This window comes from Chlamydotis macqueenii, chromosome 16, assembly GCF_036417535.1.
Source record: "Chlamydotis macqueenii isolate bChlMac1 chromosome 16, bChlMac1.mat, whole genome shotgun sequence".
Classification (NCBI taxonomy): Eukaryota; Metazoa; Chordata; class Aves; order Otidiformes; family Otididae; genus Chlamydotis; species Chlamydotis macqueenii.
Genome location: NC_141571.1, coordinates 15,096,880 through 15,114,813, shown reverse-complemented (window position 1 = coordinate 15,114,813; position 17,934 = coordinate 15,096,880). Strand labels below are relative to the sequence as shown.

At 48.4% G+C, this 17,934-nt stretch overlaps 1 protein-coding gene across 8 annotated transcripts; it reads left to right on the top strand.

Annotated features, from left to right (window-relative positions):
• The first annotated feature begins 389 nt into the window (after positions 1-389).
• Positions 390-17,084, top strand: TPD52L2 (TPD52 like 2). Of its 8 annotated transcripts, none has more exons than XM_086760381.1 (10): positions 394-579; positions 1,339-1,484; positions 2,465-2,613; positions 3,471-3,530; positions 5,035-5,094; positions 9,219-9,320; positions 13,302-13,328; positions 13,715-13,756; positions 15,000-15,048; positions 15,262-17,084. In XM_086760381.1, exons 1-10 carry the CDS (start codon positions 561-563, stop codon positions 15,355-15,357), a joined length of 750 nt encoding a protein of 249 aa, XP_086616507.1. In that variant the 5' UTR covers positions 394-560; the 3' UTR covers positions 15,358-17,084. The 8 variants fall into 8 exon arrangements, with proteins under 8 accessions (XP_086616510.1, XP_086616512.1, XP_086616507.1 ...); XM_086760382.1 differs by having other exon boundaries at positions 395-579; positions 1,366-1,484; XM_086760384.1 differs by lacking the exon at positions 3,471-3,530 and having other exon boundaries at positions 390-579.
• The last annotated feature ends 850 nt before the right edge of the window (positions 17,085-17,934 follow it).

Genomic DNA, 17,934 nt, shown 5'->3' with positions numbered 1-17,934 from the left:
CTGCCATCGCTCCCCGTTTGCGGGGCGGCTGCTGCCAGCTGCGGGGGCGCCTCGGGGGGGCGGGGGGAATTTTAAAAAAAAAATCTGATTTTTGAGGCGAATCTGGGAGCGGGCAGCGGCCCCGTGCCCGCGGCACGCTGGGCCCCGCAGCCCCCTCGGACCAAGGCGGGACCCCCGGCCCTGCGGAGCGCGGTGGGCGGGCAGGCAGCGCGGCTCGTTACCGCGGCTCGTTATCCGGTTTAATTAACCGGGAGGGGCCCGGCCGGGCCCGGGAGCCCCGTGCCGGTGCTGCCCCCTTCCCTCGGCCAGGGCGCACGGCACCGCCGACCCCCGGAGGAGCGGGGAGAACCCGAGCCGCCGCCCCATGACGTCACCCCCGCCTCATGACGTCACCCGCCGCCGTTTCCGGAAGGGAACGTGGCGCCCGTTGCCGTGGCGACGCGGCGGGTGACGCGCTCTCTCCGCGACTCCCCCCCACCCCCCGGAAGCGCGCGGGCGGCGCGGCGCTGATTGCGTCACGGGAGGGGGCGGCGGCGGCTGGACGGGCACGGGGCGCCGCCATGGAGAGCGCGAGCCAGGGTAGGGGCGGGGAGCGGGGCCTTCGCCTCCGGTCGCTTTGTAGCCGGGGCGGGGGGGGGGGCGGCACGGGCGGGGGGAACCGGTTCCCGGGAAGGGGGGGGGGGGGGCTGCGCGGGTGGGCGCTGGGGCGGCTGCGGGTCCAGGGCCCCGCGGAGGGCGCTGGCGGCTCGGCCCGTCCGCCCCGTTCTCGGGCCCCGTCCCCAACTCCGTTCCCAGACCTCGTCCTCCCCCATCCCCGGGCCTCGTCCTCCCCCATCCCCGGGCCTCGTCCTCCCCCATCCCCGGGCCTCGTCCTCCCCCCATCCCCGGGCCTCGTCCTCCCCCATCCCCGGGCCTCGTCCTCCCCCATCCCCGGGCCTCGTCCTCCCCCCATCCCTGGGCCCCGTCACCCCCATCCCGAGCTCCACACCACCCCCTCCTCGGCGCTCCTCCCCCCAGGGCCCGTTCCCCCCTCCCCGGTGCCCGTTCCCCCCTCCCCGGTGCCCGTTCCCCCCTCCCCGGTGCCCGTTCCCCGCCCCCCGGCGCTCGCCTGGGCCCCGCGGGTGTTTGGCAGGCGGTGCCGGGCAGAGGAGCTATCTTCGGCGGGCAGAGCCCGGCGCTTCTGTGGCTTCTGGTGCAGGAGAGCCCGCGGGAGGTTTCTCTTCCTCTTTCTGCACAGCCCCTTTCTTCACCTTTCCCGTCCGGCTGCCCAGGTTCGCGTAACGCGCTGCGCTTGCTGGCTGCTTATTCCGTCTGCCCTCTGCTCCTTGTCTGTGGCAGATATCAACCTTAACTCTCCCAACAAAGGTCTGCTGGCCGATGCCATGACAGATGTTCCTGTGGATAGCGCGGCTTCGGCCAGGACCTCGGCGCCCGAAGGGCTGACTCTTGCTGAAGAGGAGGAGTTGAGATCTGAGCTCGCCAAGGTAACGGGGGGCCGTGCGTGGCCACAGTTGTGTTCTGCTGGGGAGGAAGAAGAAGGACAAAAAGAAAAGAAACGGGAGCCGTGGGAGCAGGGCTTGGGTTGCTTTATTTTAATTTGACAGCGGTGTAACCTTTGGATCTCTCAGCTAATTGTTGAAACGCACAAAGCTGGCAGACACTTCAAACGCTGTGGTATGTTGCGTGCTCTTTCCCAGGACGACTTAATGTAGAGCTCTGAGGAAATACGTGGCTTTTGATGCCGTGAGCTTAGTCTAGGCTTTTACCTCCATTTGAAGCAAGAAAACGCTTCAGGCAAGCGGTGTGCGAAAGAAACTCATTTTTCCTTAGGAAGCTGAACCAACGGAGCACTTATGCTTGCTTTTTCTACCTTTTTCTCTTAAATATTTATTACGTGTCGTAGTCAGCTATTTTTGGTGCCTATATGCTTTTGAAGAGCCGAGAGTTTGTAATGTAATGTCCTAAATTTTGGGCACCTTTTGGGATTTAAAGGCCAGTTTATAATTTCTATCTGAAACGTAGCCAAAAATAATTGCAGCTGTCCTTCTGCAGTCCTTTCTTTCATTTGAGACTCTCTTGCAAGTTTTAGCAAGGGAGGGCTTTGCTGCTCTGGGTGGCCACGGAGATCTCGGTGAGCTGCAGTCACAGCAGAAACGAGCCTGCTCTGCCCAGACGCAGCTCCGGAGCGCTTTGAAAATGTCGTAAGAAACATCTTGGAGGAAAAACTCTTTGCTTTAATGACATCAGAGGAAAATAACCGTAAGATGGGAACCGTAATTAGTAAGGTCTCCCGTTCCAGCATCGTTCACGTTCAGCTGAATTGGTCTGCGTGCACCCAAATTCCTGTCAGTTCTTTAAATGCAGATTAATGAGATCCTGCTGGTTTGAGGGGGGTAGAAAGCTGGCTTAATTTTCAGAATTTTACCGAACTGTGACCTAAGACAAACCTCTGTCTCTCTCTAAGGTGGAGGAAGAAATCGGTACTCTCAGGCAAGTTCTGGCTGCTAAAGAGAGGCACTGTGGGGAGCTGAAGAGGAAGCTGGGCTTGACTCCCTTGGATGGGTTAAAGCAAAACCTGTCTAAAAGCTGGCATGATGTCCAAGTCTCCAACGCGTAAGTGTTGCTTGTGATGCACGTTTCGCGTTTAAATGTGACTCTGTAGCAATTATTTCCCAGCGGCATATTCCAGGCCCCTTCCAAGTGGTTGGAGGCTTTTGCTCTGCTGAGTATCTAGAGTAAAAGGCACTTTAAACTATTTATTTCATTGCTCCCGTGCGTCGGTGTCTTTATGTCAGCATAAATGGAACTTTCCTATCTGTGCTCTGGATAAATTGTTGCTGGATGCTCCTTCCCTGACGTTAGAGGCCTAGGTCACCAGGTAACGGCTCGGTTTGCCCGTTTCTGCCTGTTCTTTGAGGCGCGGGCTGCTGCTGCCGTGTTCTGAACTCAGACGCAAAGAGAAGTGCAAGAAGTTTCAAAGCTCTGCTGCTTCGTGTTAGTTCAGAAGATGTTTCCTGGGTCATATAGCTTGAATTTAAAAGCTTGCACTTCCTAGGAAAAAGTTCTGTAATTTTGGCATGCGTTACTCTGCCTGAAGATCTGAAATTAGACTGATGGCTCCTGAACAGGCGTTGAGGGTCTGGTCACTGCAGTGCTTGGCAGTGCCAAAGGAGAGTCGGAGGGGTAAGTCTGACCTGCAGTTGTGCCTGGATGTAGGGGACTCGGTACCCACAGAGATATCGGTCAGTCTGAGAAAACCTCGCGTAACTTAACTGGAATTTAGCAGTGACAGTGCTGCTGCAGACCGGATTGTTGAGCTGCTCATCTCACCGTTTGTTCTTTCCCTTTTCCTCATCTTCCCTCCTACATCCCTGCCCGATTTCTGTTACTCCTTTGTAAGTGAAATCTGTGTCATTGTCTTCTAAAAAATGAATATTAAAGTCATATTCATTAACGCTTTCTGTTTCTAGTTATGTGAAAACATCTGAGAAACTTGGAGAGTGGAATGACAAAGTGACACAGTCTGACTTGTGAGTGCCTCGGGCTCCTCAGCAACACCTCCTTGCTCCTTGCTGCGTTCCCCGATTTGTGCTGCTGCGTGTTCTCACAGGCATCAGGGGCTGACTGGCAGCTGGAGGCACGGTGAAGCAGGCCCGCTGTTAGCGGCGTGCCTGGCATCCAGCTATAAGCAGAGGAGATGAGTAAACGTTAACTGCTGTCATCTCTCTCACACCCTTGCTGTTGCAAAACAAAAATTCCAATCAGTTACCAGACCACATTTTATTTGAAAAAAAAAAAAAAAAGGCAAAAAAAAAAACCAACCGCAGTTTCCCTTTAGGTGGTCATTGGTAGGTTAGTGTGTTGTAATCAGATGTCTTATTGGTGAACCTCTATCTGTACTGTGAAACTATTTCTCTTCTCATCGTCGGCTGTGGTAGGAAGCAGTTTGATGATTGCCCTTCTCTGCTGCCACAGGGGAGAGAAGGTGCCTGAAGGCCTTCACCTGTAGCTGGAAACAGGGGCTGTGCAAGTGTAAATAGGTATCTCAGCTTTTGAAAGCTTCTGCACTGATGTATGCGAACCTTTTTGATGATGTCAACACTAAAAAGCCATGGATTTTAGTCTTTGCAGTATATGTGAGGTGACAAATGTGGACAAAGAACATCTGGCTACTTTTGTCTCTAGAATATATTCTTTAATTCTATTAGACCTCCGTTGATACTACAGAGGAATCGTTTTGATTCCTGCTGCATAGCATGAACGTAAGGGAGACCTTGAATGTTTTCTACGTTGAAGATTCTCTCCCTTGTGTGTCTTGTGGTTATTTAGCTAAGAGGAGAATGTGGATTGGGAGGATCCCGTCAGTAGGCAAGACAGCTCTGATCTAACTGGGGAGAGTTGCACTTCTGGGTGACGTGTGCTGCCTGTGATATGTCACCTCTGAGCGCTTCTGCGTGTTACCTGAGCTGGTAGCAGATGCTTTCTGTAGTACTTGCCTTTGCTCTGTGCCACAGGTGTTAATTCTCACAACCCCTAAGTACTGTTTGGTATGTAGGCAAACATGATGTGTAAAGATTAGAAAATGAATCTAAGTTTAACAGTTTGTCCAGCTCATACTGTATTGGTAAAGTATAGCTTTGGCTGTGGCAGTCAGGATCTGGGGATTTTTTTCTTTGCCTTGAGCTCAGTTTGCTGCTTTGCGCTTTTAGTACAAAGCCGCCACGCAGCACGTAGGGAGGGAGTAGAAGAGCAAAGCCTTTCAATTCCTGACACCTTCTCAGCTGCAGGCTTTGTTTCCTTGGGCTCAGTGTCTGAAAATGCTTAAACAAGAAAGAACACAGGGCTTAGGTGTCTCCCTGTGTTTCAAACAACAGCTCTTTTCCTTCTGGCTGTAGCAGAGAAGAGGGGAAGCTATTGTCAGAGAATAAAACCTATGATTCTGTAAGTGTAAAGAGATGCTAACAACGTGGAAAGTGTGAAAAGAAGCATCTGTCGTGAATCTGGCACTGTATCTAACCTCCATTGTGTTTGTAGATATCTTTCAGCCAGCAGCACACTGGAGGACTGGAATGAAAAATTAACTCAATCAGAAGCGTGAGTGTCTTAACCTTCAGCCTTAACCAATGCTTTCCTGACAGTCCGCTGCCACTAACGTTCTGTGCCCCTGCTCACAGTCCTCTCCTTTGACTCGGTCTATTTAAACATTCCTCTTTTCTAGCTTTCACCTTTTTAACCCAATAAATGCCTCTTCTGGGAGAGGGAGCTTTTCCTCAGGTCGGTATTTGAATGGTTGCATTGTGGTCCGAGTGATACTCTTCAAATGCCTGCCTGCTCGCGGAGAATGGCCGAAGCCACCGCGTAGCTGAGACCTGTGTGCCACATGCTGTAACTTCTGGCGAGCTGTGGAATAGCCAGACTGACCTCTTCCTGTCACCCTCAACGTGCTCTGCGGGGAGCAGGAGCTTTTCTTTTTGCTGCGGTACCTGATGAGAACAAATAGAGCTGCAGTGTCCAAGACAGCTGTTCTGTCATGGTGGGGCCCCAACTGGACTTGAACAGCTTACACCTCACAGCTGTTACACTCCAGTTGTTGGCTGCAAAGGTCTCTTAGCCATGGTTTTATTAAGTGCTTGGAATTAAAGTCTCATCTGGACTAAATTATGGAATCATGTTGCAGAAGTTGGCCTTTGTCCGTCTCTCTGCATCTTTCCCACAGTACAGAGGGCAGTCCTTCGCAGCGATGCAGTGGGAGCAGGCAGGTAGCGTCGTTGTTTCCTGAGCTGATTTAAACCATGGTAAAGTAGGTCTTGGGCAAGCCAGCTTTTCCTGTTCTCTGGAGTGGGTATGAAATGCAGTCTTTTGAGCTGGCCTGTTACTGGCAGCGTCTGTGAATAGAAAGTTTTCTGCGTGAGATGAGTGAAAGATGAGCTGAGATGAAAAGCAGGACTATCAGAAAAAGCTTTACACAGATTCTGCTTTCAGTGTTCTGTGTATGTTTTCTAGGTTAAGATGTAAATTGTCACTATTTTACTTGCTAAATAGAATGACCTTGGTTATTATGCTTGTAGACAGCGTGACTGACTCCAGCGGTGTTTAATCAGAGTTCTTCCCTGGGTGTGCCTACTAGAATAGAAAACTTCGCGTTTTATCTATTTCCTTGTACTTTAGTGCCAGAAATGTGGCGGAAGCGTGCTTTTGTAGAGCGCTTAAGGCCTGAATAGCTGTGGCACGCTAGTTTTCCTGCTTGCTTTGGCACTAGACAGAGTGACAGTCCATGCTAGCAAGGTAGATGCTGATTAAAATGGAGAGGCAAGGGGGATTGAAAGGTAAGATTGCAGCAACGTTTCAGAAAACAAACAGAATTTCTACTTCCTTTGCCCAAAGCTCAGTAAATGCAAGGAGTCAAGTTCAAGAAATCCAAGGATGAGGTTTTACTCCTATGTTTTTGATTGTTACGCAAACGCGTCATCTTTCCTGTCACTTGAATTTCTCTGCTTTATAACTAACCTGCATCCTGAGTGTACTGGGAACGGGCCTCACTCGTGACCTTTCGGTGGTGCGGTGCACTGCTGAATTTCCTGGAAGTTGCCATTCCTGGCCGCAGCCTTGCCCTCTGCAAGGCTCTTGTCCTCCCTCTGTACGTAGAGAGGACAGAAATCAGCCCAGTCTGTCCCTAGCTCCAGTTCGACTGTAACCACGACGCAAGATGACTTAGATGGTTTGTGTACTTAGCCTAACGCCGCAAACGGTGATTGCTGGGTGAAAGCAAGTGAGAGGAAACTGGTATTAATGGAGAGTTTGAGGGCACAGGTCTGGCTCCTCCCTGCCATGGTTTGTAGGAGAGGGGTGCAATGAAAGGTTTGAATAGCAGAGGATGTACACCTTGGGGCAGAGATAATTTCTACAGCTTCTGCTGCAGCCAATTGCCTGTTAGTAGAGGAAGGTATTAATCAGAGCTCACATTTATCACTCCCACGTTCAGGTTGTTCTGTTGTGCTTTGTACTGGTGCTAAGGGAAGAAAGTGATTGTGAATTTAAAGCCATGGTGAACCTGGCCGTGTCTTTTGCAGGAGAGTAGATGCGGCTTCTAGGTCAGGGCTGGGTGTAGTTAAGTTGTATTAAAGCCTTGTATAACCTGATCCCGCGTTGTCACAGATGCAGTTCCACGCTTGTGTCTGATGGCAGTTCTGGGTTAAAGAGCTTCTCATCTCAGCTGCGCTTTCGTGGCTCTGCCTCCCGCGTTGCAGCGGCGGAGGCGTGTACGTGTGTGGGGGAGCTGTGGAAGCAGGACTAGACTGGCGATGTGATCTGGCTGCTGCTGTCTTTTTTTTTTGTTCTTCCAAGTTTATATTTCAGCTGGATCGCTTCCGTGGTCTAGATCACTGTGTCAGCACAAACAGCTGTGCTGGCATCACGAAGGAGCGTGCTCAGGGAGAAGGAGCAGCACTTGAGTGCTAGATCTTTAGTTATCTTAAGAAAACTGCTGTCAAGAGTGGAAAATACCGTTGGGAAATCTCTGGCCTTTTTTAGCTGAAGCTAGACGTAATACCTGGGAGTTTGCAGCGCGTGCGTGGCATCCTTTGAGTCTGTAAACCGTTCCTCTCATCGCTGCTCTGGTGCTCAGTGCAAAGCAGACATAGAGTCAGCGCAACACACTTCAGTGAGCAGGAGGGTGTTTCTGTTAGGCAGCTGTAAATCAAATCCCATGACAGGACGCGGTCAGCCAGGGAGGAGCCTGAGTGCTGAAGGCAGGGATTGAGATCCTCCTCTTCCAAAGCAGCTTTGGCCCTAGGGTTCAAACACAGTCCTTGCGGCAGGAAGGCATGTGTAAGAGCAAGCAGCGTTGATGCTGACCTGTTAGCTCCTAAATTGTCAGAGATGACTACTTCTTGCAAAAGATTGTGCTGTGGAGAAACAGTAGTGAAGCCGTGCTGTTGGGGCACGCTCAGGTTCTTTTGGAGTCACCGAATCCAGGAGGAATTGGTCTGAAAAGTGTGTAGGTTATAGGAATTTTCTTTCAGAAGCAGGAAGAGGGAGGGTAAAGCTGATGTAGTTTTGCCCTGTTCTGCCTAAGTCTTGTGTACGTTCTTGATTCAGAAATACTTGGCTGTGATCTTAAACAAAAACAACCCCAGCAAACCAACGTGTTGCAGTTGGTATCGCTTGAACCCCGTTCAGGTGCTGCGGTGCTGTCTCCCGCACTTCTCTCTGCAGAGAATGAGCGGTCAATAAGTCGGCTGTCGTCACGGTGCTTTTAGCTTTGGGAGCTCAGGCATGAGAGAGAATGCTAGGCTGTTTGTAATGCCCTTCTCCTAAATCTCCTAGTCAGGCAAAAAAAATCTCAAGCTGAAATAGTTGGAATAAGAAAACTTGGCTTAAATTGTTGAACTTGTTTTCCAGCCTAAGTCTTTTTTTTTTTTTTTTTTTTTTAATAATTTGAAGAATGCCATAAATCTAGATGTTAATCACCAACTGTGGAATAGCTTAGGGAGGATGAGTTAATGAGAGTGGCTCAAAGAATCTTTGTTCCTGAGATTAGTCTGATCTGAAGGAGACAGAGGTTCTCAGGTGTCTGTCTTCTCCAGCTCTGGTATGAACTCAAATGCAACCAGCTGACAAGTACAAGCTGTCAGACTTCTTACGTGTTGTGGTTCATGGTAACTGATGGGAACCTTCTCTACCGATTTGTTTCTAAACTGCAGTTGTAGAGATGATGCTGATTCCTGCATTTCTTTTCTATACAGTGATGTTAGTCTTGCCTCTTTCCTCCGCAGCCTAACACTAAAGTGCTGTAACTTCTTCAAGGCTGTGAGGATATTATGGAATAGGTTCCTAGGCTTATTTTCTCAGGGAGAGCAAAATGTAGTTGTAGAGCAAATAGTATACGATGCTATGGTATTAGAATTTCCACAGGGAAAATTGGGTTGTTTGGGGTTTTTTTGGCAAATATTTGTCAGAGTTAATAAAGTATGCTCCAAATGTTAAAGTGAGTGTATGGAAATGTTAACCCTACACTTGCTACTTTTTAAAAACTTCAAGTCTTTGACTATACGCAAGACTGGCAGGGCCTTTTTCAGAGAAGTCAGTGCAGCTCACTAACCTAGCTCCTTCGCTTTAACATGGGTTCTTTTTTCAAAATGGGGGGCAAATGCTTATTGCTTTCAGAGTCTACCTTCAGTTCAATGTGTGGTTTTTTGTTTTTTTTTTTTTCTATTCAGTTATAAGAAGACCCAGGAAACCCTTTCCCAGGCAGGACAGAAGACTTCAGCAGCCCTTTCCAATGTAGGTTCTGTTATCAGCAGGAAACTTGGTGACATGAGGTAAGATTTCTGTTTGGCGCTCTGGCGCTTTGATCTTGGTTTCAAACGGTAACGAGACTTTATACAATAATGAGGCTTTTTTCCATTTTTCTTAGTTGGCAGCACACCGCTGTTGATGGACACACACGCTGTTGTTCTTCTGTGTGGCCCTGTACATTGTAGCTTAGGGCAGATTTAACGCTTATTAAATACTTGTTGATGGCATAAAACCTGTTCTAAGGCATTAAGATCTGGCTTATGAGAACTGACAGAACGTTTTTAGTAGCCTTCCCCTTTTGCTGTCGTAAGGTTTCACTACAGCTTTTACATCATCTGTAAGAAACTAGTATTAAAGTTTTCCTTTTCCATTCGTTACTGGATTATGGAGGTGTGTTTTCTCAGTGTTACTGCTTAGGATTAGAAAGGGATCATCACTGTGCTCTGTTACACTTTAAAATGGGACAAAATCTGGGTGCTGCATTTATGCCGTTTCAAGCCCTGGTTGTTGACTTTCTGCAGAGAGGGCAGTATGCTTTCCAGGCACAGTTATGTCATGTTGACTGGGAGATATGAATTGACTCATATGATGATGACAACGTTAAAGCCTTAATCTTCTGGTTGGTGGCTCTCGATTGCTTAAGCAGATGACCGATGAAGTAATTACAAATTTAAACCTCTCTAAATTGAAAAGTAGAAGGCTGGTTCCCTTGCTTGCTGGCTGAGGTTCTTGCTGTGTGAGATTCTCAGCTGTGCGAGGTTGAAGGTTAGAATTGGTGATTCACCTGGTCTTCAGAAATTTAAGCTAAAGATTGCTTCTCCATTCATGGCAACGTCCAAGTTATTTGTGCTGAATACCTTGGCCACGTTTTCCTGGGAACTGAGAGCTAGTTCTGGATATACAGCCTGTCTGGGTTGCTGGGGAAGTGTTCTTAGAGCTTGTAATTAACATGGTGTATCAGACCTTGGATTGAATAGGTAGCTGTCATTCTTTGTAGGGAATTTCCTATTCCACTGTGGCTGGGAATATCCAAGTGGTAAGAACTCGCTGGCCTCTAATCACATAGTACTGATTTTTTTTCTAGTTCTGTCCTCCGTTATTTACTGTGTTCCTGGAGGGTAATTTTTGGTGTTTTCAGTAGCTCACTTCTCTGAATTTGGCAGAGGACTAGCTGGCTTCCTACCCTTTCCAGTATTGCAGTTTCAATTTTTCTCTCCTGGAAACTACCTAGTCTACTAGAAGAAGAGATTTACATGTAATTACAGGAGACAGATACCAGCACAAGATGTGGTGGTAATAGATTTTGCTAAACTGATGATAGTGAAGTAAATTTGGTGCTTGACTTCTGCCATCTGGTCAGGCTGTTGTGGCAAAAGGATGAGAACTGTGCTGTGTGGACCAAATGGGGAACTCCTGAACCAGCGTTGCCACCAGAAGAAGCCGTTTTGACAGGCTTGGTGCTGCCTGTCATCTTGTGTTTGGGAGAATGGAGTTCACCATGCAGCTGCAGAAATGTTTGTGCCGTCCCAGGAGGCACAGAGGGAGGGGATGTGTGGCCGAGTGACGAGCGTGCCTGTTACTCCTGGTGACAGCTGGCCTGACACAGTCATAGTGAGAACCGGCTGTGTAGTCAGCTGCCCTGCAACCAGCTCAGACCTTTGCAGCAGCGGTATTGCTCAGCGTTAATCACCAATTTAAGCATCTGCATTCCTTTTTATAGCTAATACCTTGGGTGATGTGTTATGAAATAGAGGCAGCTTCTGTCTCACAAATCAGGAATCCCTGCCAAACTTATTTCAGCAGGATGTGGCCCTGCGGGGAACACAGTAATGACTTTTTATTTTTTAAAGACTTTGAGTTTTTCTGTGTGTATACAAACAGACTTCTGTCTCCTGTGCTGCATTCAAGTCTTGGTATTTCTGATTTGGAATAAGGTTTAACTCTGAGCACGAGTTTCTGCAGGAACTGTCCCACTTTCTGCCCCTGCCAGGTGAAGCTCTGAATGGATTCTGATACGTGATCAGAGCTGGCGAGGACTGAAGTCTGTTGTATTGTGATCACTTCTCTGAGTGGGGATGATCTCTGTTCCCAGAGAATCTCTGTTACAAGCCTTGTAGCCTACACTGCAGCCTCTATTGCCGTGCTTTCTTTTTTCCTCTTACACTACGAATTCACTTGTAAAGCAGATTTATTTTCCATCACTGGAAGTGTTGAGATAACAGAAGGGATTTCCTTGTTTAGTCAGCCATCACCGGTTGATAAATGCAAGGAAGGCGTGATGAATGGGACAAACACCTCCGATACACGGAGGGCGTAGTCGTAATTCCATTAAAAATGCCTGGACCAAAATGCTGTGAAATACAAGTAATGTGTCCCTGGGTTAAATCTTTAGGGTTGCTGTTTTCTGGTCAAAATGACTTTAAATGTTATAGGTGTGGATTGGAAGGAGACATTGTGAAGCTACGGCGGTAACTGCGCTTACTGTATTAATGCTGTTGCTCTGTTAGCTTGCCTGGAGGGGAGAAAATGCAGCTTAATTAGTGGGTGGGATTTTTTCAGAGATTGGCCAATTCAGCTTTTTCTGTTATCTCCACTTACTTTTTAACTGTAAATTGGCTTTTAGACTTTCTGTTCCTGCATTTTACTGACCCCAGTAAACTGCAAAATTGAGAGTGTTTTCTTTCTGTTGAGAACAGCTTGCTGTGTGGTTTTGTGCCCCCGATATACTTCATGTTGGCTAGTGAAGTTTGCTGTGCATAATACTACAAGCAAATTCATTGTGAAATGTTAGCCCAAGCCCCAAAGGTACCTGCAAATTCCTGGATTTACATAAATTTTAAATCCTTGTGAAAGGAGGAAAAAGGTTACTGCTAGGTCCAGGCCAAGACACTGAACAAATGAAGCGGTGCTTGTGGTATTGCATGCAGAGCAGCGTGGTGCATGGACGTGCGTTATCTGCGTTCTCCTTTCAGCAGAAGTAAGTAGAAAGTGAATTTATTTCGCATGCAAAGACAGCATTTCAAGGAGTCTGCCCAAAGAGCTGACTTGGATGCCTGGAGAAATGAAACCACGAAGCCTAACGTCTTTGCTCTGGCTGTAAGGAAAAGCCTTTGTACTCCTTGCCCAGTACTTCAGATCCAACTTGCTCTGACTGCTTCCTGCTGCAGAGACAAAAATTATATTTAGGTGGAATAAAACCCTGCTTGTGGTAGGAGAAGCTCCTTTGGAGCAGCCTGGTAATCTTACAAGTAGAAGTAGGAAACCCTGGTCTGTTATTTCAGACTACTGAGATGCTACTGCACTGCAAAATCCCACGTGGCAATCTGGTAACCTGGTGGGGGATAGTTTGCCTTGAAACCTAAAAATGGGCAGCCAGGTTGTGGGGTAAACATGACACTTTTTATCCAGATACTCTTATCTTTATTACGCTGAGATGTGTTTGTTCTCCGAGCTGTAACTCTGAGATCTGCAGGCTTGGCAAGATAACGTGCAGGTATCCATTGCGGGTTCCTGTTCCAGAAGTTCTCGCCCAGAAGTCCTAGCAGTGCTGTCTCTGTATGAGGTCTCGTGGGGGGAGATGGGGGATGGAGGTACCTTTACCAAATTAGCTAGCGCTTGGTAAAAACCTCCGTTCAGGAAAACATGCTCTAAAAAAAAAAATCCACAGGAAAGCAATGGGTAGGGGTAGGTAGAATATTTTGGTTTGCTGCTGTTGCACATCCACTCCTTTCCCTCCGCAGGACCCTGGCTCTGAGTTCCTGTAGGTGCTGTTACTGTCCTCTGAAAAACCTCTTAGCTTGGCTTTTCTGAGTTAATGAAAAGCAAGTGTTTTTTGCTGGTTTCTGGAATTTATTTTGAGAGGCTTCCTCCTGGGTCGTTGACTTTGCTGTCCCATGATCCTGTGACGCGTCCCTGCTTAGCTGCCCTGCATTTCGTGTTTAGAGCTGCACAAGTGTCTGACTGTTGCTTCCTCTTTTCTCTCTGCTGCCCGTGCCTCCTCCCAGGGCTCACCCCTTCTCGCATTCCTTTAGGTAAGATACTCTTCACGGCCGCTAAAAAGAGCATTTGTTTCTGTGTCGGGCCCTTGCAGATGTTAAGGGGGAAGGTGATTATTTAAGCCTTGCCTACACTTTTGACACAGATTGAGAAACCTGCCACAAACCAATGCCTTGTAATTTACTTTTGTATCACAGTTGCAGTTAATAGCAGTTAAATATTTGTGCTTACAGTCCTGTGTCTGGAAAATTAAGTTCTGGGCTGCAGCTGTTAAATAAGGGAAGAGATGGCTGGCTCTTAATGCTTCAGCCTGTGTGTGGACAGTAGGTGCTTAAGAACCAGGAGTATGCTGCTTTTGCACGGTGCCTGTCTAAAATTGTCGTTTAACTCTTTCCTCCTTATTCTGAATGCTTCCGAGTAGCAGTTACTCCATTCGCCACTCGATAAGTATGCCAGCCATGAGGTAACGTATCAAACACCCGTGTCTCCTGAGCGGGGTCGGTGGGAGACTACAGCTGTCGTTATCGGGTTTTTGGTTCTGACTTGTACAACTGCTTCCATTCTTAAGCAGACCCCGCTCGGAGTATGGGGTAGCCATGCAGTTTGAGTAATTCAGGGTGGGTTTTTTTTACCCAATCTCTTTTTATGGTTATGAGCACCTGTGATGTTCTCCGACCAAGCGCAGTGTCGCAACTGTACCAAAGTCTAATTGAAACTTGCAGCTTTTAGAGGTCCCTGAAGGGCAGGGTTACCGTCATGGCCATCGCTAATACTGAGATGAATCCTAACTTGAACCCTCTGTCTCCAGCCTGGAAGCTCCGTGCCCTTGTGGTGCTTTAGGTGGTGGTCTCCTTGCAGGAGAAACGACTGCAAGGGCTGGGCGAGGCCCATCAAAACCTCTGTTCATCCTCGTTCCAGATCAACAGAGGTTATTTTCTGGGTGCAAATACAAAGCGATTCTTTGGAACAAAAATAACCCAGATGAGGCTAGTCATCTCCCAGCCCCCGGTGCTCCCACAGCCTAGCCCGAGGAGAGCGGCTCTGTGTGAGTAATTGCCTGGTCCGAACGCTCGGTACAGAGCCATCCTCTGGAATCCTTCGCAAGCAAAGCAGCGTGTCAGGTTATCAAACCTGACCTGGTTTTCTTTGCTAGAAATATGAAATCCCCTGATTAATTTATTACACGGTGGTTTTTGAGTGTTTCCTGATGCAAACGATGACTCCTGTAGTAATAAAACTGCCCACAGGTACAGGCACATGGCCCTTCGCCTTCCTGCCTGTGGGATGCGATACGGGAAACTGAAGCCTTTGTTTCAAATCCTTTTCAGCTTTTCCTTTCCATTATTTAAGACAGCATGCTTTTAGTTGGGAGCCTTGTAGAACTGAGAGCTAGTTTCTTCTCTACTTACCGTGCGTTGATTCCCTAGTGAGCTAGGACTTGTTTCCCTCCATATTTCAGCTTGAGCAATTGAGTGGATTGCACGTGGTATGAGCGTCTTCCTTCAGAGTTTGTGTGTGGTGTTCTCGTCTGGTGTGCCTGAGAGATTTGTGCCAAAGGCTGTGAGGGGCTGGAAGTGTTCAGGGTGCCGCTGTCACTGCATGCGAGTGGCCGGAGAGCCCAGGCACACTGCGCGATTTGATTTAGTTAGGAACTAACTTGTCTTGATTTGTTCTTTTAATTTTTTTTTTCCTCTCCTTTCTTCAAGGAATTCTGCAACCTTCAAGTCATTTGAAGATAGAGTTGGGACCATAAAGGTAACAGTCTGCTTTGTCTTGCAAACGTATAGCGTGACTCCTTCTGCAGACACTTTCAGTTCTGCAGTGTTTTTCTTATAGACTAGTGTTCGGGCAAATGGCCTCTCAGATATGTGAAGCCTTTCCTGCAGTAGGTGACCTTGACAAGGGGGAATTGACTCAGTATTCCCAGTGCTGGTTTCTTGTGATCCTAACGCGCTTCTTTCCTTTCAGTCCAGAGTGGTGGGCAGCAGGGAAAACAGCACTGACGGCCTGCACTCCCCCTCGGGAGCCGGGGACAAGCCTCCACAAGACAACGCTCCTTTCTAGACCTGCGATGTGGCTTTGCACGGCTGTGCGCAACTGTAAGAGCGAGCCGCCTCCCTCCCCAGTCTTCACAACAGCAACACCATGCGAATCCAAGAAGGGGCTGAGAGCCAGTCTGGAGAGATCCATTGTTCATTCATAGACACTGCTGCTGGATCCAAGTCAAATAAAGAGAATGCAAAGTTTTGTACACAAATAATATTTTACACTAAAGTTTGTAGGTTAAATGTATCACTGCTGTCCTTTTGGGAGAGCATGTAAGATGGAGTTTCCTTAAAGTAGCTCAGAAATGCCACTGGTATAGATAAAAACCTTTTTCCCTTGTCTGAGAGAACTTGGAACAGATACGTCGCCCTGAGCAGCGTGAGGAGGGCAGTTACTGGAGAAGCCAAGTGCATGGGCATCTTAGCTTCAGCTTCTGGCTACGTTCTGCGTTCAGGGCATGCCATGCAGCTACTCGGTGAGCTCCCAGGCTTCTCTTGTTACTGCTTTCTCTGGCTGTCACTGGAGTGGTCTCGTACATGGGGTAAACAGTTGTTTGTTTTCTTTTCTGGGCTCCCAAAAGGGAAACTTCACTTAGCAGCTGCCTCGTTGTTACACTAATGCTCTAGCTTTAACAAAACTAAAAATCTTTATTTTTAAATGCAATGAACTTTAAAGAAATAAAGCTTAAAAAAAAAAAAAAAGCTTCGGCATCATATTAGGGAAACGCTCCCTTGGACGCTGAAACTGAGTTGCAAGCCTTACACCACCTTACGCTTTACTCGTTCATGATTTTTCTTTTTTTCTGTAGAGCAGACTGTAAGGGTTATAAAGCTGGATGTCGAGCACTGGAGTTTTGCAGCATACAGTAGTAGCAGCATGCTTATAAGCCAGTTCTTGTGTTAAATACAGTGGTGCGCTCCGTTTCCTGAGTGTATGAAACTTGCTTCTCCCTTCTCATTTTATGCCTTCATTCTTGGAGGAAGAATTTCTGAAGGCTGCTAGCAACAGGGCCAGAGGAAAAAGGCCAAAGCTGGCTCTAGCAATACGGACACCGTGTTGGAGGGACTCCACTCTGCTCTCTGTGGGCTCCTCCACCTGGTACGTCTGACTGGGACTGGACGGGTTTGTCAGTTGAAAGCCCCAGCTCTAATCTTGGTTTACAAAACTGGCAGAGAGACAGAGCTCAACCGGTTCCTCTCGGGGCTGGATGTTTTGCTCTTTTGATGTCCAACTTCACTGCTCGGGAGCTGAAAAATTCTGAGTTTTCTTCTAGAGGCCTGGTCTTATTCTAGGCAAGGTGCCTCCACGTAGACATACCTAGAGTGAGCAATTCTGTGCCTTAGAGGCGGAGTGGGACTTACTCAGGTCTTTAGACTTGCTTATGTACATATCTGGGTAGTTTTAGTGGTTTATCACCCTGGAGGGACTGAACCGTCTCCGACCCGTCTTCAGAGAAGCAAGTTTTGACACTTATTTGCTGATTAATCTCCGTTTCCCCCACCCCTGCTCCCCTCCCTCTGCAAACCCGGGGACACAGGATGAGGTGTTCGAAGGCAGATGTACTAGGCGGTAGGTGGAGCGTAGAGTGTAACTTGCTGGTGCTCCCTGCTTGACTGCGACTGGCCTCCCTGGGAGGAGCAGAGCCAGTGAAGCGGGGACTGCTGGAGCTTGGGTATGGAACTGTTTCTCTTTGCAGATAAAGACTGAGGAAACTTGTCAATAAAGCATTCCTTTGGGAGAAAACAGGGTGAATGTTCTTGTCTTGGTCTGTCTGACGCTGCTGCAGTCTGCTCTTGGGTGCGTGTTAGGAACTTCTTGGGCAAAATACCAGTTGCAAGAAGCAACTGAAATATTTCTGTCCCATCCTATCCTGTCCCTCTGACTTGGTTCTCCATCGGCTCTCCAGGTGCTTTCTCCTGAAGAGATGTACTAAATATTTACAGTTCGATGTTGCCTTTCAAGATGCCAAACACTAGCCGGTTCCTGAGACGTACCTGTGCTCAGCCAAGGGCTGGGAAGTTGCAAACGCACACTTACCCTCCAAGTGCCGTCACGTTGCTCCCGTCACCGCCGTGCCGCAGATGAACCAGACGTGCCTCCAGTTCCGTCGTGCCGTTCTCCTGAGCTCGGAAGCTCGGGTAACCTGAGCAGTGGTAACCTTGGCAGCGGGGGCTGAGGCTGGAGAAACTTCTAACGTGGAAAAGCAGCAGCTGTGGTGCTGATACCTCAGGGAATCGGCTTCTTGGAAGCTCTGGCAGCCGCTACTGATTTAAACAGCACGGTGCAGAGGGAGCAGTGGATGTCTGACTGGAGTTGGGGGCTGAGAGCAGGCACACATGTTGCAGAAGAGGCCAGCAGAGCTCTGTAGCTGCTCTGTGTGCTGTGCTTTCAGAGGAAGGATGCTTGGCTGAGTTTGAAGCATCTGCTTGGTGGTGAGGGTTTAGTTTTGTTTTTGTGGGGTTTGGGGTTTTGTTTGTTTGGGTTTTTTTGAGGGTTTTTCTTCTGCTGCTTCCATAGTTAAAATGACACCTCTGCAACTGGGTCTGAGATGCTGCAGGGAGCACCCAGGCTGCAGAGCTGGGGCTGCCAGCTCCC

Coding starts and splice junctions, on each gene's coding strand:
- TPD52L2 (XM_086760381.1), top strand. Junction 2,614..3,470: donor GATGTCCAAGTCTCCAACGC/GTAAGTGTTGCT, acceptor TTCTGTTTCTAG/TTATGTGAAAACATCTGAGA. Junction 15,049..15,261: donor ATAGAGTTGGGACCATAAAG/GTAACAGTCTGC, acceptor CTTTCCTTTCAG/TCCAGAGTGGTGGGCAGCAG.